Source organism: Athene cunicularia, assembly GCF_003259725.1.
Source record: "Athene cunicularia isolate RWA chromosome 1 unlocalized genomic scaffold, athCun1 chr1_part1, whole genome shotgun sequence".
Lineage (NCBI taxonomy): Eukaryota > Metazoa > Chordata > Aves > Strigiformes > Strigidae > Athene > Athene cunicularia.
Window position 1 is genome coordinate 63455984 of NW_020799091.1, and position 26558 is coordinate 63482541.

The following is a 26558-nucleotide window of genomic DNA, read 5'->3' on the forward strand; positions in this document are numbered from 1 at the left end:
GCTTGCAGGGCAGCACAGAATCAAGCTGACCCATGTTCCAGTCTAGACTATACTGTACTAATCTATACTATACTCACTTCACTACAAAAGTGAGTAGTAGGACTTTTCATGTTATATAGTAAAATCATTCAAATTTTTCAAATATTCCAGCATACACACTAGCAAGAAGTCTAAGAAGAGTTTTCTAAGAGGCGTTGTGTTTCTTTCGGTTTCATTCTTTAGGAGGGACTGCGAACATTGTGTGTGGCATATAAAAAGCTCACAGCAGAAGAATATAGCAATGCCCAGAAGCTGCTTCAGAATGCAAAGTTGGCCCTCCAGGACCGGGAAAAGAAATTGGCAGAAGTATATGAGAAGATAGAAAGGGATTTTATTTTACTTGGTGCTACAGCTGTTGAAGATCGGTTAGTAGATTTCTTATTTTCTTATGTTTTGTGATGTTAACAAAGTAGTTGAAGACTCTCTTGTAACTCTTTTTGTGGGTTAGAGATATATTTGAAAAACCCTTTATTTGAATTGATTCCATATCCTTAGCTTACAAAAGTTACATATGGTAACTTTATAGTTCAGTAAGCTAGTAACAAGAGTTAAGTGTACAAAAATCAGTATATTCAAGTCATTTGCATGCAGTTCATGTACTACCTTATCAAACAAATTTTAAGGAAAAGTTTTGGAGGAAAGAACTACAAAGTGGGTATTGAGGAAATGAAGGGAGAACTTTTAGGTCTTAAATTCAAAAACTTTGTTAAAACTGGAAAGTAACTTTAATAACTCAGTAGTACTTCACTGTTTGATGTCATTATCTGAAAGCACTGAAATTGTTTTAACTGAAGTACTTCTCTGGGGAACTGAAGCATCTTGTCTCTTGGGCTATATAAATGAAAGGTGAAACTGAGCACTTTGAAAGTGTCAAAACTAATTATTTATAATGTACTACTCTAAACATTTTTAGATTCACACCTTGGTGAAAATTCTTAGGTCTGATAACTTTTATTGAAATTTTTTATTTGATTATGGAAACCTTTCAGTAAAGACCTCTGAATTTCTCATTTTCAAGCAGTCTATCAATGTATGTTGTTAATTGACTTCCACAGACTACAAGAAAAAGCTGCTGACACTATTGAAGCACTCCAGAAAGCTGGAATTAAAGTTTGGGTTCTGACAGGAGACAAAATGGAGACTGCTGCAGCTACTTGCTATGCTTGCAAACTCTTTCGGAGAAATACACAAATACTTGAGCTAACCACAAAGAAAATAGAGGAACAGAGTTTACACGATGTGCTTTTTGACCTAAGCAAAACTGTCCTAAGACACAATGGCAGCTTAACCAGGGATACTTTCTCAGGGTAAGGAAAAAGTTGAATTTTCAAGCCAGGAATGGGCTTCTGTGCATTTTATAAACCATTAAATGATTGATAGATTGCCTTAAGAACAGGAACATACTATGTTTCAGTTTCTATTGTTAAAGTGTGAATTACTGTATGACAATTAAGTATAAGTTTGTTCAACATAAGTTTAAATTTTCTGAGTCATGGTTCTTTGTCTCATTTTTCGTCTTATTTAACTCTTAAAAGAAGAATAACAACTGACATTGTAATTATATATTTTTCCACTGCAAAAATGTTTATTCTTGGAAAAAATGTTTGTAAAGCAAAATACAGTTTCTAACTTTTAAAAAGGAAACAGATATGATAAATTCCTCTAATCAGAGTTAGGGTGTGATGTTTGATAAGACCAAGGTCACAGAGAGCTGCAATATATGGCCCTCTTTCTAGGGAATGTTATGTTACATTTACAGACAGGTGACAGGCAGCAGTGTAATACCAAATCTTCTGGTGTGCATAAAAATACTTAAAGGGCCCTAAATTATATAAAAAAAATAATTGACTGCAATGTATTTTGAAAATCCATAGAAGGATAGGTATCATGCATACAGAAGTGTAACATAACATGGAATAATACAAACATAGCATAACATGGTATAATGTAAATTATGCCTCATACAGGTAGTAAATTGGTCTACTTGTCTAAAGCATCGTAGCTGGTACATATTACTTGCTCTTTTTTTCTACTGTAAAAATCTAAGAATTGGATTCTAAAATATATTTTATCATCTTAAGATGTTTAGGAAAGAGGTTACTGGCATTCTGGACATAATGCTGTTTATCTGATTTGTTTTTCTTAATGTGGAACCAGGGAGCAAGTACATTTTATATGCGTTTGTAATAAGCTTGTAGTAAAAGAACAATAAACTAACAAGCATTTGTGATATTATTTTAGCAGAGAGTTTCTATAACTCTTAGCCTTACAGCTTGAAACTCTGGGCCAGAGCATTTTTCTTAGTTCTCCTTACACTTTAAACCCCATTGGTGTAATGAAGAACATTTGTGTGTTCAGTTAAATAATATTTCTCTACTCTATCTGTACCACATTTTAGCTTAAGTCCCACCGGTCTTACACAGTATGTTTAAACATGTTTATTTAACTTTTTGTGCAGTGCCAATTTTCTAGACATTAAAGACTCATCAGAATTTTTTGTCTTTGTCTCCAGATTTGGAGAATGTGCTAAGATAGTAATAGCAGCATTCTGCCTGGATGTTCAAATTCAGACTGAAAAACTTTCACTGTAATACATCAAACATTTAGCACATTGCCTGAACTTTGTGATAATACGGTTTTGGTTGATATAAATATATACTAATGGCATTGCCCTGTTTGTGCCAGTGGTAACAAAGTACTGAAAATATCTGCGAACTGTTATCAAATCTAGTTACATTATTTGTCAAAAGTAGCTTGGGTTCTAGTAATGAAGATGAAGATGCTTAAAATACATTAATAAATATGTTTTCCTCACAAACATTGGTCCTGGTGAAACCATGTTGTTTGAAAGCCCATGCACAGTAGTATAACCTTGGAGCACTGAAACTAGAGCACAGATAAACCTCAATGTATGTTTATACAACACTGATTGCTGAGCTAGAGCCTGAGGCTGCTGTAATGCAGGTGAATGCAAGGATGCTCTGAAATAACTAGTTGGGGTGCCACAGAAAACTGCTCTTGTAGGGCAGACCATATTCCCCCATTGTTCAGCGTATGTTATTGTGGTAAACTGTGCTTCATGCAACTATGGTTACACTTCTAACAATGCCCAAATTATTATAGGTATACCAGTAATAGATTAATATATATAATAATATAGTGTGATAATATAGGTAAGATATATAATTATTATATTTTAATGTTATGCTTACAGGTATACCTGTATCAGACTTATCCACCACATTAAATACACAATATGCATACTGTGAAAGTAGACAGTGGCCTTATCTATCCAGGCCAGTAAGTTTCTTTTAAGCATTTATTTCAAAGCATGGTTTACTTCCTTAGACGTAGACCTTTGGAAAAAAAAGATTATTTTCCTTATCAAAGTGGATTTCAGAGTACCAAAGGTGTTTCATCTAACTTTTTTTCTCTATATTTTGGAATGTGCCACAAAATAAACTTTATTCCTGCAACTCAGTTTACCTTGCTGCAGTTCTTGGAGCCCTTTTAAACCAAACTGAAAGGTCATTAATTATACACTCATATTCACTGGGGAAGTCACTGAGGTATCAGATTTCTGTCTTTGAACCGGTGAAGCACTGAGTATTTTCAGCATAATCTAGAATTTTAAAATGTCATAAATAGTAGTCCTAAACAAGGAATTTCCTTTAGAAGTATATTAATTTTGCAATTTTCCATACTCATTATTTTTTATTAATTAATTTTCACAAAAGAGCTATTGTCAAGTTTAAAATACGTCTTAAGAATTTTACAGTGATTCTTGGTTTATGTTTTATCCCTGAACAGACTTTCAACCGATATGCAAGATTACGGTTTAATTATTGATGGAGCAGCGTTATCATTAATAATGAAACCAAGACAAGATGGGAGCTCTGGTAACTACAGAGAGCTCTTTCTTGAAATTTGTAGGAACTGCAGTGCAGTGTTATGCTGTCGAATGGCACCCCTGCAAAAAGCACAGGTTTGTATTTAATTTCATAGTTGCTTGTTAGCTGTGCATATATGTAAATACTGAAAGTTAATACTCTGTATGACTTATCATAATAACTTAAAATATTACCAATCACTTTCGTATCTTCTAAAATGGAAAAAGATAAAAAAGGGAAGGGGGAGAATTTCTACTGTCAAGCAATTTAGATAATGGTATGCTAAAATGGCACCCAGCTGTGCACCTGAATTTGATTTATGTACATATTGTGTAAATTTTATGGTTGGTACATGCTGATGAATGAACATATTTAATGAACTGAACTAATTGCTTCCTTTTTAACCTAACAAGCTTTGAATAGTTTGCTATCTGTTGATACTACAAGAACCTGCATTATTTATTACTGTAGAGTAATATTTCTTCTCTATTTTTAACATAAGTGGGAAGCCAACAAAGAAGAATCCAGACAGAAAAATGTGTGCATTAGCATTTTAAAATACTACTTGGCTGTTGTGTACTAGTTTGACATAAAAACATATCCTTCCATTACTGGAACATCTCGGTATAGCTGAAGAACTTTTAAAGGAAACAAACATTGGAATATATAATTCTTTTTTCCTTTCAGTCATGTCTTTTTCTTATTGCTCAGGTACATTGTATGTAGCTCTTACACATTTTATCATACATATTTAGCCAGCCTTTTTAACTGTCTGAAGGTTTGTAGGAAGTTTTTAGCTGAAGCTGACTTGGTACCAAATTTACAGAGGTGATAATTTAAAATACAAATATTTGAAGTCAAATTTTTGGACAGTTTCTGTGTCAGTAGTGTTTAGATATATACAGGGTCCTATTATCTCTTTTTTTTGAATAGTAAGGAGAAATTTCAAGTTAAGAAAACAGAATCATTCAGTTTTAGGTTTCAAGATTTATTTGAAATTGTATGCTCTGTCTCAGGAACCCTTTTAACTTATTAGTGTACTCATACAGTATTAAGCAATCGCAATGTTATCCTGTATTCTGCTCTTCCTTCCTCCTGTCTGTCTCTCAAAATAGTTTGGATGTATTTGAAATATGTTGTTTTATATTTGGAAGAAATACTTTTAATATGAAGAAACTACTGTGATCTTTATGCATGGTAGTTGCATTGGGTAATACTGGTTTTGTGTCCCTTCACAGAATTTCTTACATAACTGTATTGGTAATTTTTAATTAATCATACACTCCTGCAAAATAAGCAAACCCTTACAGAGAAGAGTTTTTAACACTATTTCTTTCCAGATTGTAAAATTGATTAAGTTATCAAAGGAGCATCCTATCACATTAGCAATTGGTGATGGAGCAAATGATGTCAGTATGATTCTAGAAGCACATGTTGGTATAGGTAAGTGTGCTTTTTAGAGCATTAATTCAAGTGAAATGACAAACATTTACTTTGTTAAAACAGGAAGTCTCAAAGAATCAGGTTATATGTTTTATAGTCAACTTTTACTGAATTTACCCCAGGAATTTTATAAGATACAGTGGTGATCTCTTATTAGATCAGTCTCATTGAATTATTATATAATTTCTCAAATAATTATATCTTTGAAATAGTTCTTCAGTTATTAAACAGCTTCACCACTTTTTTTTTAAAGGAATCATTGGCAAAGAAGGTCGTCAAGCAGCAAGAAACAGTGACTATGCAATACCTAAATTTAAACATTTGAAAAAAATGTTGCTTGTTCATGGGCATTTTTATTACGTTAGAATATCTGAACTTGTGCAATACTTCTTTTATAAGGTAGGAGAATGCTTATTCTAATTACATAGATCTAAAAAACTTACATGGTAACTATATACAGTTTGTGCAGTCAATGGCACAAAAAAAAGCAGTAATTCTATAAAGAGATTTTGTTGAATGCCAGATGCAAAAGCTGAAATGGGATTATTGTTTCTATCCAGACTGTGAAGTGAAATAGCTTTTATATAGATGTATTCTGTAATCTGTGGTATGTTTAAAAGCAAAATTTGCCTTGCTCTTTTTCTTTTTTTTTTTTCCTCTTACAAATTCCATTACAATTATCCTACTTTTTTTCAGTACTTTCTGGGTTCTTTCTACAGTGGCCTTTTAAATCAAGATGGAAATATTATTTGAGAACTTAGCATAACTTAATTTACATTAGTTTCTAAATTCATTAGGATAGTGTAGGTGGAGAAAGTTTATAATGTGCATCCCCCTCTTCAGACAGTTTTGTTATGTCTAAATGTTGGGATCCAATCAAAGTTCTTTCAGTAAGTAATGTAAGATTACAGAAAGGAACCTTCAGAAGATCTTAGTGTTTTTCACAAGGTCTTAGTGTTTGACTATACATATAGTTAGTTATGAGAGGATGGAGTTTGGGGCCACAGCTAGAAGCATCTTTAAATTACTTTGGGAACCATCCTAACCAGAGCATACATGCTTGCTTATCACATTTTGTGTCCAACTGTGGATTGCTCTTTATTTACCTTGCATTAACTGAGCTGTGTTCCTGAGTCACAAATGTCATTTCCCTTGAATTTTGAAACAGTAGCCTTATGTTTGCTTTCAAAATACTTTAAAGTATTTTTCTTAATGGTGCTACTGTAAGATGAGAATGTTGATGTTTCATGTATGCAGCTCTTTCTACTGTTCCTGCAATGTTTACCATTGCTAGTGTTATAAAACTATGATATACATAGCTATAGCATTGTACTTATAAATTAGTCCCTGTATTTCACTTGATGAGTGTGTCACTTTGTCTTTCAGAATGTCTGCTTCATTTTTCCTCAGTTTTTGTATCAGTTCTTCTGTGGGTTTTCGCAACAGGTTAGTTGTTCTTTCTCCCTCATTGCCACATTTTCTTTTTGGTGTTATTTTTAAAAAAATTGAACCCTTAACACTGTGCCTGTTCAGCTGAGAAAATTTCTAGGTTGGTTTACACATTGCAAAAAGAACAGCATCACTTCTGGTTCAAATGGTTTGGGGTGGCAATTGCACTTAAGTTACAGAAATGAATTATCATAAAAGTAATGTTATTTTCAAAGTCAAAGAATATAAGAAACCAGAATTTGGAAAAGGCCGTGCAAAGTGAAATGTCTGTTAGGTTTAAGTTTATTGAACATGGCCAGAAGCAATCCCAAAAGATAAGTAATTGAACTAGTTGCTCATTTTTAGAATTCAGAATGAAAATGGAAGAAGAAACTAGTGTAGTCTAGGGTATGCAGGTATGAGTTGCAAACTTCTGACAAATAGCGGCATTCAGTTAGTTGAAAAGGAAAAATAAACACGGAAAGTGAACTGCTGCTCAACAGAAAAGTGACATCATTCAGGAGAGGATCCAGTATTCTCCTTTCTAAATTTTTGTTCATTTGCTTTTCCCCTTTGCTCTTGTCTAATTTGTGCAGAAAAATCTACCTCTTCTTTCTTCTGACTGAGGGAGCAAAAAACAAAGGAATGAATGACTGGACTTAGAGAGAGTTAAGTTTTCAGGATTAAATTGGACAAGAGGAGGATTTAATTGGGAAAAAATATTACTGTTGCTTTGAATTTGTGCAGTGTCTCAAGAGCTTCAGGAGGAGTAAAAATGACAACTTTTTTTTTTTTTTTTAATTTCAAATGGCATCTGAAAACTTTTACTAAGCATTATCAGGATTTAGATAAGAAAGCATGTGTTGATGAAAATTTAGTTTAATTTCCTGTTCTTTTTAAGTGCTAAATATAATTATGAATCAAAAATGGGATTTTGACAGCAATTTTTACGGTATATATGATCACCAAATAGGTTTTGGGAAATAAACAACTCTTTTCATAGGATGATGTGTAAGTTTGAGGGCTAGTTACAATCATGGTACGTGCATGCAAAAGTAGTTTATCAGGAAGGAGAATCAAAGGCATATTGGGATGTTTCTTCATACAGTACGTTGCAGTCACCCACAGCTGAAGAACCTCTGGAGTACTCCCTCTTCCTCCCTGCACGTATCCATGTTGTGTAGGCATGAAGGAGATAAAAGGAGTGTGGTGGGTCTACTAGAGAGGAATTTCTGCCTCTACAGGAATTTACTGTTGTTCAGTTTGGGTAGTTTGGAATTAGTCTTACAGTTGAAACAATAGGAGGGGCAGATGTGCGAACCAGACTATTAAACTGATCTTTTAGTTGACCTTTTGTCCTCCAGATGAATGGGGTGCAAGGGCAGAGTTGTGTCTTGTATCAGTTAGCAGCTGTTCAAGAATATTTGCCTCCATTTTGAAGGGATATAGTTTTGGGTTTTTTCCGAAGAAGTTGACTCATTCATTTTAAATCAAGTGTCAGGCAGTGGATTGCGTTTTAAAAATAAAACTAGCTGATGTAATTCTTTTCCATCTACAGACTTTATACGATACTGCGTATCTAACACTGTACAATATCAGCTTCACTTCTCTTCCTATCCTCTTGTATGGTCTAATGGAACAGCATGTCAGTGCAGACACACTCAAGAGAGAGCCTTCCCTATACAGGTAAAATGAATATGTTATGCTCTAAGATTTAACTGTTCAATTGTGGAATCTATCTCTTATAATCAAAGTCCTCAGGATTTCTGTACAAGGTTGCAGTAGAACATCAGATACACTGAAAGACCATATGCACAGTCTGTAAACTGTGATAGATACACATATATTTTTGCATGTATATTTACGTACTGCAATCCACACTATTCGATAGTTACATTAGTGAATTGAGAACATAATAGAAATTACTGTTCTACAAATCAAAATATTTTAGTACACTCTACTTCTTCCAGCCATGGGGAACAGAAATATTTTAGAAAGAGAAAACATAGTGTTTCTTCTATGCACATGTTTTAGTCTGAAAGAAAAGAGAACTGATTCTTGTAGCTGCAAAATCAGTACACTTTAGAGAGTGGTAACAGTAGACAATCAAAATTAAAACATTTTGTGAGAGGTAATGCTAGATGTCCAAAGGTTAATCAATGCAGTGCTATGTTTTTACCTATGAAATTGAAGAGAAATACAAGATATTACTGTTGAAACCCAAACACACCACACACACCCATTTTTAGTTTTTCTTCTATATTTTAAATGTTTTCAGTTTAGAAATGGTCACTCAGATCTTCTTGGGTTTTGAAAGCAGGCAGAAGTTGTTTGGTCAAAAACATTTACATTTTGATATCTAACAGTCAATCAATGAGATGTTTTGGCCATTAGTGCAGCTGTTCTGAGCCAGATGAAGCTATTGTTAGTGACATATGGGTTTGCACTGTATATTGGTAATCTGCAGGGAGAAATTACTTCATATGGTAATCAGTCTTTAAAGTGCATGTGGTAAAAGTATTTAGAGTAAATGTTTCTGTAATTTAAGGTTTTCATTTAACTGTGTTCTGATGTACTCTGTGTTTTGTGATATATGCCAGGTTGATATAAACTCATTCTGTGTGCAAGAACTAAAGTTTTTCTGTAATAAGAATGTATGCTAGTGAACAGTTCTACCCTTGACCAACCACTGTATTTTTTATGTGGGAAGACACTCAAGAAATCCAAATTAACCTGAAGCTTCAACTCAACTGCAAAATCCTTGTTTCGCATGTTCCACATAAAATTAATCAATCACAGAATCATCTAGGTTAGAAAAGACCTTGAAGATCATCCAGTCCAACCATTAACCTACATTAACAGTTCCCACTTACACCATATCCCTCAGCACTATGTCGACCTTACTCTTAAACGCCTCCAGGGATGGGGACTCTACCATCTCCCTGGGCAGCCCATTCCAACGCCAACAAAACAATATTCTGTTTTGTTACAATATTCTGTATAAAAGTACCCCATGGGAAATAAAGCAAAGTCTCCAGAGACCTCTAGCGTTCAGTGGATCATCACATGCAGAGCAAGTACTGGAAAGCAGATACCTCTGTAAAAGGATTGAAAAGTAAATGGGTGCAGCACAGGGGAATTTATCACAGAGTTGAAATAAGTAGAATTGACAACAGCAGTTAAAAGGATTTGGTAAAAATTAAATTTAAAAAAGTAAAGAAGGAGACATTCAGGAAGGACTTGGAGGTGAAGTGGTAGACAGTTGTCACATGGAAATGTGGTGGTTTTGCATGCAATCTCTTAATTGTTTTTCCTTCAAAAACCAATATGTGTGACATCATTTGTCTGAGATGTTTAAACATGCTGATAAAGGGTGCATATATCTTACTTTACACAGAGATGTTGCCAAGAATGCTTTGTTGCGCTGGCGTGCATTTATTTATTGGACATTCCTAGGAGTGTTTGATGCTGTGGTATTTTTCTTTGGTGCCTACTTCTTGTTTGACAACACAATTGTGACCAGCAATGGACAGGTTAGTGTTGGATTTGATCAATCAATCAGAGGTAATTTCTTTAACATTGGTTGTGCTGTGAACATAGTTTTAAATGTGGGGGGTTTGTGGTTTTTGGGGTTGGTTGGTTGTTTTTTTTTTCAAGAATTCCAGCACAGATAACTTTTATGAGTTATGGTGAGATAGATGGGTCATCTGTTTAGCAAAGTCTGAAAAGACTGAACTATGCAATAGGAATCCTGTGTATCAGTAAACAGAGGCATAGGATTAGATGCAAGATAGGAGAAATAGATATTGTAAAATCCAAGTATCCCTTCAGAATTTCATAGTAATTTTTCTGGTTTGTGCTTAACATGCATCTGATGAATATCTGATTAACATATCAAAAGATTCTTGTTAGAGTACTTACGAATGTTCATAGAAGAGCTTAAATATAACAAGCTTTTTAATATTTTAATTATTTTTGACATATGGCAGCTTAAAATAATCTATCTACTTGCTTTGCAGTCACATGAATGCAAATTTTAAGAACTTTTGCATTTTATTTATTTTACCCATTGATATTTTGGTCTATTTTATTTGTGTGCTTTTTTTCTTTTTGCTACTTGCTTCTCTTCCTATCCTCAGCTAATGACAACCAGCACTCACATGGTAAGACTACTGTGGATTTGTCATGATATCCATTTCATCTTTCACTGTTCTTTAATTAAACTGTTAAAGAGCAGTTAAATATTTCCTATAATTATTTCAAAATATCACTTAAACTTATAGATAGAAACATTCTTTATTGCTACTTTATAAGTATTTAAAATTAAGAACTTTCATAGAGTGTAAGGTATATTAAGCTATATGAGGTGTGGTGAAGTGCCATGAACTTTAAAAAACAAGTAGGCTTTTTGCTTCCTTGCATTTTGTTATTTTGTTCTATGCTTTTCTGTAACCTACATTTTGTTGCTGACTCTCTTTGCTATGGAAAATTTATTACAGTTTATGCTGTAAAGTGCTTGAATGGCTTTAGAAAAGACCTTAAAAGTGAGAGAGAAAATAAACTGCGCAGTTTAGTTGCTGATATGTAACGTACATGTTTGCTAGAAATGCAATACTCATTAAATGCTATCTATCAGAGAAATTAACTTTTTGTGTGTGAGAGAACACTTGTTAGAGCTTTTCTAGGGACAGTATGAATTTCTATTTGGCATAACTGTACACTGCAACACATCTATTCCTGGCACCATTATGCGCTCTGTTAGATGTTCAAAGTTCTGCATCAGCTTGTATTTATAGTCCTGAAAATTAGACTTCTCATACCTGTACACATTTTGTAAATGGTTTGTATTGCAAATACTCTGACTTGGTTTGTTTCTGACATTTCGATCTACTTCTGTGGCACACTTTCAATCAAATTCTTCTTGATAAAGCTCTAAAGCCAGACTAGTGCCTGATTTCCAAATTTTGAATGTTTATATCTACAACTAGATACTCATGTTAATATTTGGTGTTGTTTGGTGAGACATTCTGACTCTTGAGTGTCAAAGTGGGTTAGAAAATTCATCATTATTCAGCATGCATGCCTGTATGTATGTATGTATAAAACTTAGTTTATTGAGTTAGAATTTTAGATTTAAAGACTTAAAAAATTTAGTATACAGGAATAATCAGATACACATATGGGAGTTCATACATACATGAATGCTAGTTAGTGTTGATGCTTATTTCCAAGTATTTAAATTATGCTCATGTCTGGAAAAAGTCAATGAAAGGTTTGAATATTTGACAAGTTTACTACAATATGTTATTATGGAGCAGGGAAAAAGTAGGAAGCAGGAAGGGGGATAAAACAGCTGAAGGTAACACCATAAATAATGTAAGATGATTCAAGTTAGATTCCAAATTCTTAAAACGGGTGCTGAAACAAAAATTTTGAATTCTTCTTTCCTTTCAGAAATAAACTAATTACCATTGTTGCAAAACTATTGAAAAGTGAAGAAATTTCATGTCTTTCACTTTGATACATGTGTCAAACTAAAATTTGCATCACACTAAGCTTGCTTCCAAACATAATCCTCCTCAGGATGTTTCTCAGTATTTAGAAATTTGTTTGAAACTGTTTGCATGCTGTGGAGTGATTACTAAAATAATGAAGTAGTGTACTTTTAATCATTGAGATTTACTTTATAAATGCCCACCTTAGTCATTTTCTGGTAAGTAAAATTAAGATGCCAAAGACTTATCTCTTATTGTTATTAATTTGTGATAATGCTTTGTGTATGGTGTTCCACTTTTGATATGACATCATGTTTGGTGTTGTAAAAACATATAGTCAGAGACCAACTACATAAGGAAGGTAAGAAGAAAAGAAGGCGCTGTAGAAGTAATTGCAGATTGTAAAAATCTTAGTTTACTCATATAACCAAATGTATTTCCTGTGTGATTTTTTTTTTTTTTAGCATTTGATACAGAGTGGATTAATATAATTGTTAAGTTGGGTACAAAGATAGGTAGAAGCAACTAAGTTAAAAGGAATACCAGAATGGGAAGTACAAAACAGCAGGAAGGAAGAGAGATGAGTAGAATGATGAATTGGAACATTGGATCAACAAATACAGTCACAAAAGGAGGAGGGAAAGTCTTGGATAGGCTGGGAGCAGAGATCAGAAAAATATTTGTTAACAAGCTGACTTACAAAAGAATGATTCACATCCTGAAGACATGAGTAGTATCTTGAGATATTCAGTGCTGAAAATACATTTTGAGTTTTTGTACCTCACACCATCCCATATTGCGCTGCTTGCCTTTCTCTGTGCCAGATCAGCAGCCTTATGGAGTCATGTTCCTGTGCTATGACCTCGTTTTCTGAGCCAAAAGGATGGGTAGGTGAAGGGTTTGGTTGCAGCCTGATGCTTTCTACCTAGCCTGACAGAGACATGGGGAGGTTCTTTCAACTTTTTTGTTTAATCTAGCAGCTTTTATTGGAAATACCAACACATCTATTCAGCATGCAGAAACTTTGACTGACACTAGGCTCTCTGAGAGATGCCAGATATAACATGAGTATTGTAAATTTAACTGCAAGAAGGTGTGTTCTGTACGCTTGGTCACGCATTGAGTAATTCTGAAATAATGAAATGGTTACTCAGAATAACAAATCTTTCAGCCAGTTGTTTATTTTTTAAATTATTTTCTGTTTGCAATTGATCAGATTATCTCAGCCTTGTTTCCTATAGATTTCTGTATTCTGGCTGTCAGTAGTCTCCATTCAGAGTTTTTCCCGTGGCTGCACATTTGTGTGATCACTTGCCCACATGGACCCTGTCATCTAATATTGGGCGAGCTCACATAAAATAAAGTAGATGGGAAGCAACCCTGGAGGTGATCCAGTTCAACTCCTTGCTTTGTGTAGGGCTAATTAAAATCAAGTTGCTTAAGACTTTGTCTAGTCTTTTTCAAGTATTGAATAACCCTGATGATGACGATTCCATAACTTACCTGGGCAACCTGTTCCAATGTTTTTCTTCCTTCACAGTGAAAAATTTTTTCTTAATACCTAAGCAGAACTCTTCTTGTTGCTGAAGAGAGGTCTGTTCTAGTTCTTCATCTTAATAGTTGTTCTTCAAACATTTGCGGGTAGCTACTAGATTATTCCTTAACATTCCCTCCACCAGACTAAAGAAGTCCTGCAACCTCCCTTCACAGGAGAGCTAAAGACTGCTAACCAGCTTGGTTGCCTACTACTTGATACTTCCTAATTTTTTTCACATTCCTCCTAAACTGAGTGGCCCAGCACAGTATAGGCTTATATTCAACCTAGAGTCCACTGCAGTCTCCTTTTCAGCAGGGCCATGGTTCAGCTAGTCAGTTCCAATATATGGTGCTACTCTTCCATTGGTGTAAAACTTTTGCACTTTTCCTTATTTAATTTCGTAAGATATCTGTTAGTGTACTTCTCAAACGAATGGAGGTCCCTCTGGACTGACACCCTGCCATTTGTTATGTCAGCTATTCTCTATTTTTGTATCACCTGGTAATTTGCTCATGATGCTCCATGTGTCGCTATCCAGGCCACTGACATATTCAACAATATCAGCCCCTGTACCGGTCCCTAGTGTGGTACACTCATTGCCAGCAGCCAGCCAAACATCAAGGACATTTTTGAGTCCAGTGGCTTAGCCAGGTTTCAACTCAAGTAGTAGTCTATTTACCTAGCCCCTGTTTCCTTATCTTCCAAATGAGAATGCTGAGTCAAGTGTCAAATGCCTCTCTTAAATTCAAAATAGATTGCATTCACTGCTCTCCCTTCTTAACAGCTCCTTAACCTATTGCTCCTACATTGTTGGCTGCTCCTTTGCTTCCCAAGCTTTGCTGTTAAATGCAAGGAGCAGGGTTTGCTTGTGAAGACTAATATCCAGATTGTTGAATACTTAAGTGTTTTCCTTAACACCTTCCAGTAGGCTGTCTTACTACTCTGTCAGAGGATATATGTTTTCCCTTTGAAACAAGGATATCTGTAAATATCCTGTTTGTCACCCTCAACACCCCTCACTAATCTTAGTTTGAGCTGGGCTTCGTCTATGATTTTGTTCCTCTGCACCCAAATAATGGTTTTATGCTATGTGTTTTCTGCCTGGCCATATTGTCATCTCTTGTATGCTCCCATTTTGCCTTTGTGTTCATTGGGAAACTTCCTGCTTGGCCAACTGGGTCTTCTGGTGAAATTCCATGTCTTCCTGCAGAAGAGAGTTCCTGAGATCTCAGCAGTTGTCTCTTCCAAACCATTCAGCAATCTTGTGCACCCTTCTCTTTCATGGGTGCACTACCCTGAATCAAAGTCTCTTCTCCTAAAATACAGTGTCCTAAGTCTGTTGCTTACTTTTCCAACATTTCTCTGCATCCTGAACCTTGTCATCTCAAAGCTGCTGCAGTCCAAGCAATAATCTGTGACCATATTAACCACCAGTTCTTCCCTCCATTGGCATTAATGAGCATTTCTGCCCACTTGTAAAGCTGAAGTGTTTTTACTTCATTATGCAGGGGGGGAGAAAATCAACCACAATTTAAAAGTGTGTTTTCTTTAAATGTATGTAGAATATTTATGTACTTAGGTGGCTCTGATGGCTATTGCATTCTTTCTTGTACTGTTACTTGTCTGTATAACATGCTGTTGAACGTCCAAGAAATTGTGGGATACCAAAGACAGCAGAGAAGGGAGATCAGAGAGAAGATGATGTCCAAGAAGACTGATGAAATTACAGCAGTTCATTTGTAAATCTCAGTGATTTGTTAACTGTGCTATGCTTGATTTTTATTAAGAAATATATCAACTTCAGGTAGAGTACATTGATTGTGTGTTTTCTTGTGTGTATGAAATCTGAGGTGTGTACATACAAGGGCAAGAAACAGAAACACTTTGCACTGGCTAGGTCATGTAAGAATTCAGTGGGTTTGCTTAAGTATCAGTTCCTGACACAAAGCAATACATAACTAAGAGGTTTATTCTGGACAATGTACAGAGTAGTGGACAATATGACCTATAACTGTTTTGGGCCATTTTTTATAGATGTTTGGAAACTGGACCTTTGGAACACTGGTGTTTACTGTTCTTGTATTCACGGTTACATTGAAGGTAAGGCATGCTGGATTTTATCCATTGAAAGTTTATTAGAGCCTGTTTTCAAATTACTTCTTACTTATATCAGTTTCTCTCTACAACCATACTTTGTCGTATTAGTTTAAATTAGTTTAAATACAGACTTAAATTAGTTTAAATACACATTTTGCTATCTGTGCCGCCTTATTGTGCTCAAAGTTGCAAAATTTTTTTAGCTAATTTTGCGTAGAATCCTTCCCTTTTTTTCAAAGGGTGTCATTTTATTTCATCTCCTGCTGAGTATTCTGTTTCTTCTGGATAGTAATAACATCATATAATCCCATTTGTTTTTTTTTTCAGCTTGCACTAGATACGCACTATTGGACATGGATAAATCACTTTATGATCTGGGGATCACTGGTATTCTACATTATCTTTTCTCTGCTCTGGGGAGGAATTATTTGGTATGAACTCTAATATAAATTTCATTGCAAAGGTTGTTTGGGAAATGCAAAGTTATAACATGTTTCACCTTCTTGTCCCAAACAGAATTAAATTTAGCTTTTCTATATTGCAGAACTCCAAATAACAATCACATTTTAAACACATCAGCAGTGGTAATTAGAGAAAGCTCAGCTCTTTTTTTCACTGAATGTTTGTTAAAGTGGTCTTAAAGAATATGAGAAGAATACCAGACCTCAGACTGCCACTAGGACTATCTCAGTAGTTTTAGTCAAAAGCAGTCCAAGGGTTGGTTCAAGGAGTTGAGTCTGCCTATCTGAAGCAAAGAGTCACAGAATAGGTCACGTCTATGCAGCCTGGGGTTAGCCACCCACCTACTGGGCTTGTCTTGGAGGGAACTAGCTGTAGCAGTATAATCTAGAGCCAGGGAGTGGAACTCACATTGAAGCTGTGTGGATGACCAGGAGTCCTATGTCTGCCTCATTATTTGCCCCTTTAGTTATCAAAGTAGATTTACTGTAGATGTATGAGCACCTACTCATTCTACTGTTGGTAAGAAGCTTTTTAAGAATTAGTGTAACTTTTGTACATAGTTGATTGAAAGTGTTTTGTTTTTTCTTTTAAAAGATTCTGCGTCCTTGAAACTGAAATTTTTGGGAAGGAGATCAAGTTGAAACAAGTTCAAGTTCTTACTATGTCTGATTGCCATAAGGAACTTGAAGTTGCATTTCTCACCTGTAGAGTGCCCAGTTATGAGGTTATCTTTTCTAACCTCTTCTGCTGGAGCTGTTCTACTTAGTATACATAGTAGACATTCTGAGGAACCAGAGAGAAAGCAGAGGCTAACTGTTGCCTGATGATTAAGGTGCTATTTAATTTGGAGTAAGGATTTAGATTTTAACATAGCCTTTGCAAATGAGTAACTACCTGTCAACTCCTTGGATATTCAGTAGCCTCTTCTTTTTTTTTCAGTAAGATCAGATCTCAGTTTCTTCAGCATCAAAATGAAAAGAGTTTGCAGAAGTGTGACATTTTCACTGATAATGTTTTCCAGCCATCCTTGCTGTGTATTAGAGATGCAACCATTTACATGCAGCAATGTATTTTAATTCGATTATCTTTTTAAAATGCAAAGACTTAGATCAAAATTTGGAAACTAGCAGGAAGCTGCCCTGGTGATAGGAGGGCTTTACACCGCAGTGTTGCTACAGACTATCTGTTGATCTTTGCTCTCAGTAAACATGACCTCTGATTCCCATTACCGTACAGTGATGGCCTTTTAATGACCACAGAACTGCCATGGAGATACAGGGAAACACAGAAGTGAAGGTAGTGAAAGTGGAGGACAGTAAAATGTGGTGAATAGGTTAGGAGGCATAACATGAAACCATCACAGATGCTATGGGGAGCTTGAGAAGTATGAAAAAAGGTATGGACAACAAGCCTTACTCTGAGGATACATACAAACAAGTGAGCATTGGGAAAGAGGAGGGAAGTGATGGGTGGGACACTGAGAAGAAGGGTAGAAAATACCTGGGGCAAGATAAGAAGGAGATTGAAAGAGCATAAACAGGGTAAAAATGTAATATATCTTTGCAAGGGAGAGGCAGCATGGGAGGGAGGACAGTATGGTATTTCCTGCAGCCTGAAAGACAAGAGGAGGTAGTTATCTCTAGTCAGCGCATGTTTAGATCTCCTTGTGAGAATACTGGGATGGATGAACCTCCCACAGACTAGGAAGTTGAACCTGAAGTATTTAATCACTGTAATTTTTGTATATAACATTGCTAGTCTTTCTTTTGTGTATTGAAGTGTAATATGTATTTAATCTTTTTCTTACTAGGCCATTTCTCAATTATCAGAGGATGTATTATGTGTTCATGCAAATGCTATCTAGCGGTCCTGCATGGCTGGGTATAATTCTGCTCATAACTGTCAGCCTTCTTCCAGATGTTCTCAAGAAGGTCTTATGCAGACAGTTGTGGCCTACAGCAACAGAAAGAATCCAGGTAAAATATTTTTTTATTGTGGTTAGTTTTTTTGTATCAGAAGTCTCTAATAATTAGACCTCTTTCAAGGTTAGAGACAAGATTAGAACAGAGGTTCCCCATCTGCAGTGTATATCACTGGCTGAATATACCAACCACTTCTGAGTGATATGGTGAAAGATGCTGCCTCTTACTTATGTGGTGGTATTTACCTGAATCCTGGGGCAACCTCTGTGTCTCCAGCAACCACAGGGAAAACAGCTGATGAGGATGGTGGGAGACAGGTACATGGCTCAACATGATTCCTGATTTGAGGAGACAAGGCCAAGGGGACTGAGATCTCTGTGAGGGTAGGTAGGAGGCACTTACATGGGCCTGCACAGCAGTTCTTCCTACTGTTGTGGAGTATTCAGAAGCACTGCCCACACCACTGAATTGAAGTAATTGTCTTTCATACCAAGTCATTTTACCTCATAAATGAAACTCTAATGTGGACATTTCAGCATTTACCATGCAATCTCAGTGTAGTTATCTAAAATGGAAGATAAAATAATCTAAGCTCAGAACTGGTAGGAAGGGAGCATGGGATTTTATTGAAATCCCATTTGAAGCAGGGATTTGCACAAGCAGTTGAAATTCTATACCAAGGGACTCCACAACTGTATGTGTGTTTAAGGTCAAACAAATCTAGAATTTCTACACTTAAGATAAATGTAATTAATATGTAGTATGTTGGTAAGGAATATGTAGTAAATTCATGCCAACATTCATATTGCATAATCTGTGCAATATAAATACTTAGCAAACTATTTTATACCGATGCTGTGCCTGTTACAAAACCACACATATTAAAACTTACTATATTAATTTTTTCTCTTTTATTTCAACTTACATTTTGCCTGTTCAGATACATTTTTTTTCTAAATAAATGTGCCTTGCTGTGCCAATGGGATGACTATTTCAAAATCTGCTGTCTCTTTTCTTCTGATCAGCCCAAAAGCAGAAACTACTCTGTAAATACAGGCCTGCTTTACAGAGGCTGAAAGGGAAGCCAGGTTCTGTAGGAAGCATGGTGCTGTTCTGGTTTGATCAAACCAACCTCAACAGAAAATTACCTGTATTTTTGACCCCAACAAACTTTCATATGTTAGAAGGTGAAGGACAGTAGAGGTGTTGAACCTAAAACTTAATGTTACTGTCCTTGCCCTTTTCAGCTGTTCAACTGCCACTGGTACATTAAAATAATGAGTTACCAGCAACTGTGTGTGTAGGGATTAGTTAGCACTTTGATGTATATTTGAGAAGATACTTTGCATTAAGAGGAAAGGAATAAAAGAACTTTACTTACAAGGAAAGTAAAATTTCCCCTTTGGCAAAAGCAAAAAAAAAAATCTTCTCTCGTATCTGCAAAGTAAAACCCCTTGCATTGTTTGTATTCCTTGAATGTACAGTTGTGAAAATGCCCCACTTCAGGAGGACAGGAAAGAGTAAAGAATAGCAGAAAACTTTCCCAGGCGGATCAGCATTTAGTATTTTTCTTTTTTGATAACTTTAATAGATGTCTCTGCCATATATGCCACTTGTGGAAGAAGTTGATCTCAGTATAGGTTATGCATGTTTAATTTAAAAGTCTAAAGAGGGAGACTAAGGATGGGTTAATGCAGAGAAACAAGATAGCAAATAAAAGCCCCCCCAAAAGGTATTACAAAATGAATCAATTATAAAGCAGACTTTGGGCTTAACACTGGCAATATTAATTTTTTAATATTTAGTTGAAAATCTTTGACTTTTAACCAGATATGTCCCTTGTGTTTCTTCTTCCTTCTCTTTGTGTCTTCCTGTCTTCCAATCCGCTTTGTCCAAATAACTGCTACCTTGCTTTAAACATAAATGATGTGCACGGTTACTTCCTACAATCTTCTGGGGAAATCAGACTAAACATCAGTGCCTTTCTGTTGAGCAGTCCACCATCTTTATGCTTTCTCAGACTTCAAGCAGTCTAAGTTTCTAATGGACCAAAAGGTGACTTTTTTCTGCCTTTCTGCATGCTTGGCCATTTCATTCAAAGGACAGTAAAAAGTTTGTCATCAGAAGTTATTTACCGTACCCATTTCTCCATTTCAGATTCACATAAACTATATTTTGAGGAATACTTTTTAGTATAGTTTTTTCCTCCTTCTGTTTATCTCAGAGATTCTATGTATCATTGTCACAATCCATCACTATCATTTTTGTCACTGTTGTTACTGAATTTTACATAATGTTTCTGCCTCAAAAATTAGAATTCTTAAATCCCCATTTTAATCATTGGTCTGTCTGTAGATGAATGCATGTCATGTTTGCATTGTACCTGAGTAAATGGAATAGTTGCTGCACAAAGAAATTATAATTCTGATTATTCTGGTGTTACTAGAGTTATACAGAAAATGTACTGGAAGCCATTTAAGCGATTTTTGGAATATATTAGTATATCCGCTCTGCTGTGATAGAAGAAAATACAAATATAAGTTATTTCCAGCATGCATTTGAAACTGAGATTTCCTTATATTCAATTTTATGAAATTCCATGCTCTTTCTAGAGAAAAAAAAAAAAGCTCAAGATCCAGAAGTATAGGACATTTAATATAATAGAAAAATAGAAGAAATGCTAGTAAATCTTGGCTTCCCTACAGTCTGCAAGAAAACGATTTTTGACATAATACTAGAGACTGTTGGTTTCCGTTGCAGATCTTATATCTTTATTTCTGAACTGGTTAAGATAAAAAAAAAAACCAAAACACATTTCCTCCTTTTCCTCTTCAAAAATGCATAGTCAATAAAATTGACTGTAATTACATTAAGTTTTTTTGACTATTGAAAATTCCAGCTAAAATTGGCTTTTAAGTGCCTTACAATTGGTTTTTAAACTTACTGCATTCCTATAAGTTACATTGCTTTCTCTGTAATAAACGTGCTTCTGGAACGTTGAAAAGATCAACACAGTACTAGCAGCCACCTCTCAGGTTACTAATTTAGTTTTCAGGCAGTAAGATTGCATAAGCATTTGAAGCAATATTTATGCTTTAAATTTTTCGATTATTTGAGTCACTCCAGTGTGTGGTGGGTGATTTGTTTTCCATCATTATCATTCAGAGTTGTTTAAACATTCCAGATAATAGTTCTAGGTTTTTTGAGAGAGATTTCCAGTGAGAGAGATATATGTACACACACAGACATACACATATGTGTGTATACACGTACATATATGTACATACAAGTATGTGTATATGTATGTATATGTGCAAGTACATGTATATATATACACACACATGAACTGTTGTCTGTCTTGGGCTAAAACATTCTGCAAAAGCTTTGGAGGAATCTGTTGTCTTTGTAATTTCAGTCAAAATCTGCTCGTCTCATACATGTTCTAGTGACTCCTTTGGCTCAATGAAACAAGCTGAATTTTGTGCTTTAACTGGAAATTGTGCAGCTGTGAGATTTCATTCAGCATTTACTTTTAAAAAGCAGTAGGGTGTTGGGTTTTTTTAGTATAACCAAACTACATTAATTGATTATATTTCCTTTTTCTTTATTCTTCTTTTCATTAATAGCAGAAGCTCAGCAGCTCTGTTACAGAAAATATAAATTAACTTTAAATTATCCTATTTTTATGATTGTCACTTTGATAATATTTCAGCAATCCCAAATATTTTGTAGCTGAAATGCCAGGTATTTTGATTCTAAGCTGTAAATAACTTCTGTGCTTTCATCTCTTTAAGACATATTTTTCTTTTTCTCTTCGCTTCTGACTGATGTTTTTTTTTTACTTTACTTTCACTTCAGTCACAAGATCGGCCCATCAGACTCGTTATGAGGTCTCTGCCCTTTGCTGTGCTTGGGGAAACCCAAAGTGGTACTTTTGCCTGGGGAAGCCTCTCAGGGGATTCATCTTTCTGTTCTTCAATGGGCTTAGCTGCTGTTGAACAACTGCACAGCGCTCTTAGAAACCTGATCACCAGCAAACTGTTGTCTTTGTCATGTGTTGGGCTCCTCTTCTGTGGAGAACAAAGAAATGGATCTTGCCGTTGCAATATTTGAATCCCATGGAAGAAGTTACCTTGGTAACTCCCCTTCCCTCTCTCCCCGTGGTGTAATGGTGGCTAAGCTGTAAATCAGCCTTCATGAGCACTGGCCATGTCACCTCTGTGTGTAACCCTCCCTTCAGTCTACCAGTTGTTCGGGGAAGCGGTGAAGTGGGACATCTCCTTAATTTGGAATCAGTTTGGGCTGATTGTATCACAGGGACCTCTCCCATTCAGTACAGGTTGTTATCAGAGTGGCAGGACACACAGCCCATGGTGCTAAGTCATGGTACAGTTAAGTGCTTTTGAGAGTAATTAAGTACTTTTAATAGAGTTAGAAATATAACTAAAAACATCCTCAGAGTGGCTCAAAGGATTAACCTCAGGATCAAGAAATAGAAACCATGTTTTACACTGATAACCTTTCCTTCTGAAATCTATCAGAAAATCTGTCACTTGTACAGGACTTTGCTACAGTAGTTACATTTGTACCAGATGGTACAATTCATTCACGTTTCCCTCTTGTATTCAGCAAGTCTCATTGTTTTTCCTCATCCTTGCAGAAGAGTATGAGACATAAAACAGCCCTAAATGCACTGGCGAACAGCGATGGGCCACTTCTTGAAGGAAATCTTTCAGCTTCCGAGCCATAATTAGATCAAAGCTAGGTAACAGCACTGTACGTGTTGCCAGTTCGGATTAATTTCTATGGGTGAACTGTACTATTTACAAATCAACTATTTCCTCCAGAGTTTTTGATGTACTTTATCAATATTGATACAAAAGCACTATGTTTTACATGGAGAGCCTAGTTTTTGCAAGATGTTCCATGCCACAGGTAAGATCTTTGTCTCAGACACTTAAGTAAGGCAAAACAATGAATCAATATACCCATAACAAATTCCTGTAAGTAAATTGTGTTATGTATAGGTGTTGTGTGACATTTTTTCTCTAACAACTGCAGTCTTTATTGCAGAGTGTACTCACATTACACCATGGTGTGGAATACATAAAATCAGAAGTAATTCTCACACCTGAGCAGTTTCTCCATCCTCTTACACTCTCAAATACATATATAGACCAAATACAGATAGTAAAACACGGATAACCATATAAATGTGAGTTGCTTGTGAATAAGACCTTGGGTCAGGAGACTGGGGCTGTATATCTGACAGTATCTACCGCAGCAGTGTGTTCTGTATAGTCCAGTGCCTTGCTGCATTGCTGCCTCAGATCAAGAGGAGCGTAGCAGTCTTGCCAAATACATGAGACAGAAGCATGAGTGATGAGCTCCTAAATCCTCCAAACTTTAGGGCAGCAGAATTAAGTTCTCCGATTTACATCATCTCCTTGCCATGCCACTGATTACACAAACAAGTATAAGTAGGAATTTTTACTTTTTACTCTGAGACATTCCCATCTGGGTGCTGTATGTGTTCCAGTCCCTTCATGCTCTCCTGACCCCAGAAGCAGCACATGAGGAGTTAAGTGAAGGTGCAAACTACCAATATGTGAAGAGGACAAATGCAGTGTAATGTGCTGGTGTGAGTTGTAGGGCTTCACGGTAGTTGAAGGGTGCTTTTGATTTACTTAATGACTACTAGACAAGTAGTAGTAGAAAATCCCAGCTTTCTTGAGTAGCTTCAGGCATGGCAGATTGAAAGTGATTGCCTTGGAGCTATCTGTAGGAAAAACATTTTATTTTTAAAAATACATATGGTAACTAAAATGCTTCACTTTCTAGCTGGAAGAATAGGAGAAATAGTTACTATGCAGTGTGTGACTACTCCTGCTGACATTTCCAAATCAAAGCCTGTCAATCTGTTACCTGTTTATTTATGTTTTTCTGGAATAATGTTGATATTTGGTCTATATGTGTGTTTAAAAGAACTAGGCCTCACTGCTAATGAGCAGTTTGGTATAGTTTGCTGACTTTTCCAAGAATAACTGTTGTAAGAGATCTTTCTGATTGCTTCTGGTTATGCGAGAGTAATGTTCAAGCTTGTGACTGCCATTAAAACTGTAATATTAAATCTCAGCCAAACTTCTATAAGCTACTTCCTTAATATTTATTTTGTGATTTTGTCATTTTTGCTACTGTGTTGCTGTTAACAGAGGAGGAGGAAGGGGATGACTAAGAACAGAGGATCAACTGGCTTATATAGTATTCATAGAGAGAGTGATTGGTTACGCTGATTTGAGTCATGCTTATAATGCATTTATATCTTAAATACTGTCACATAACCTTCATACCCCTATACCTGGAAATTATCACTGCATTTAGTGAGAAGAATTGGATAAACTCAACGGGGAGAGTGCTGTGCTAATTTTCTTTTAGTTTGTGCACATGTTCCAGGGTCTGTCACGCACCCATGGTGTTACTGTAGTCCTGAGTATTTCCTGAGTGGAAGTGCCGATTCTGCCAGAGTATGGAGTATAAATTGCCTGTATAGATGCTACCTGTAACCTAAGCAAGTCTAAGATCGGATACTGCTTAGAAGTACAAAGCAAGTTCATTAAACTTCCGGAAATTTCAGCCATTAACACAAACTTAACTGTAAAGAATTCCCTCTCTTTGGAAGTACAGAGCAAAGTACTTGCATCTGTTCTGTCTTAAAATTCCCCATAAAATGTCCTGACTAAAGAAGTTCAGAGACAAAAAGATGTACCAGGAGAAATTGCAGAGACAAATATAAACCTGATTTAAAACAATTCAACTTGAAAGCAGTCCTCTGTTCTCTCTAAAGAGCCCTCAGGTTTAGAGATTATATGTAAAATTATGCCTGGCTCTGTAGGTCTTAATATAAAACTAATCCTGTTGAAAGTGGTTGATTGCTCAACAACATAAGGGGTTATACCTTTATATGAAACAAATGGCCAGAGTGATCTAGTGAAAGGCATTGTTGTACCAAGGACGCAGCAGCCTTATGAAAGAATTGTAGACTGCTTGCTCCAAAATCATCTATTTACTGTGTATTTGTTTTTTTTTTTTGTCTAACAGAATGCATCGAGGCACTGTCGGGAGCACATCTCAGAATTCACACCTCTTGCCTGTCTGAAAAGCCCAAGATACAGGAGCAGTGACTGCAGCAATTCCCCAGCAAGAAGGTCTAATTCTCATTCTAAAAAAATGTTTACGCACTGGAGAGGCATTGATTATTCAGTACTTCCATCTGTCTTTGGCTATTCAAATAAGCATTGCCATTCCAGTGCAGGCTACCGCTACAGTGGGTCAGGTTTGGAAACGTCTGTATGACAGAACACCAAGTCAAGCCTTTAAAAACTGTATTTTTGTTTATTTCTTTTTTTTCAGGAAAAAAACATCACAGAAATATATTAAAAACTATATGTGGCTTTTGCTGTCTGAGGTAGCATTCAGACAAACAGGATCAAGAGCTAGAAGTATGAACCCTTCCAGGCCAATAGGCCTCTTTTTATGTTCTGAACTATGGTGCAATGAACAATCTGCACAGTCTGGTACTGTGAGACTGGTAGCACTAAAAATTCTCTTCATCCTATGTCAAGACTTTGTGCTTTTACTGCTTCTGTCATCTTTAGTAATGTTCTATGTTACTTGAAGTGTATAGTTTCAGTCAGTGACCTACATTTTGAGATCAACAGTTTTAATTTTCAGCCAGAAGCAATGACCTCAGTTATCTCCAATGAAAGTCTCCTAAAGCATATTTAACAAGTGCTGTTTCTGATTTTCCTCTGTCCTTTTTCTTTGCTCTTTCTGTAGAACAAACTGGTGTTTCCTCTGTGCAAATCTGCTTTCAAGAAACACTCTCTAATGTTCACTTCCTTGTAAGTGGCCAAATCAGGGCTATGTCTGGTTTTCAGTTAGTTTTCTCCCGTAGAAAGATAGCCAAAGCAATCCTTGTGTAGAGATGCACACACTGTATGAAGTCAAGTTGGCTGTTAATAAGGTAAATATCATCAGTGTTAATATCTACTTAAAAACTGGATGTAACCATTTTGCCTAAATGATCTTTGTGAATTTGTCAAAGATACAGATTACCTGGTGTTCCCATTTCCTATTCATGTGATTGTAGAATATGCATAGCAGACAGTATTATACATGAAGCTTTTTTGGACACATTTTTTTCCTTAGAAGATGAAAGGCTGTTTTTCCAAACAAGCATCTTTTA

The 26558-nt window shown here is 35.8% G+C and overlaps 1 protein-coding gene across 1 annotated transcript in view; it reads left to right on the plus strand.

Moving 5' to 3' along the window:
* ATP11A (ATPase phospholipid transporting 11A) overlaps positions 1–26143 on the plus strand; it is a 111012-nt gene extending 84869 nt beyond the window's left edge. The window contains exons 18-29 of the mRNA XM_026857832.1: positions 223–404; positions 1095–1346; positions 3850–4024; positions 5270–5372; positions 5626–5771; positions 6759–6818; positions 8359–8486; positions 10198–10333; positions 15867–15932; positions 16257–16360; positions 18202–18367; positions 25412–26143. Of these exons, the coding sequence (XP_026713633.1) occupies positions 223–404; positions 1095–1346; positions 3850–4024; positions 5270–5372; positions 5626–5771; positions 6759–6818; positions 8359–8486; positions 10198–10333; positions 15867–15932; positions 16257–16360; positions 18202–18367; positions 25412–25666 (1773 nt within the window). The 3' untranslated portion in view covers positions 25667–26143. The remainder of the gene's footprint in view (positions 1–222; positions 405–1094; positions 1347–3849; positions 4025–5269; positions 5373–5625; positions 5772–6758; positions 6819–8358; positions 8487–10197; positions 10334–15866; positions 15933–16256; positions 16361–18201; positions 18368–25411) is intronic.
* Positions 26144–26558: the final 415 nt, after the last annotated feature.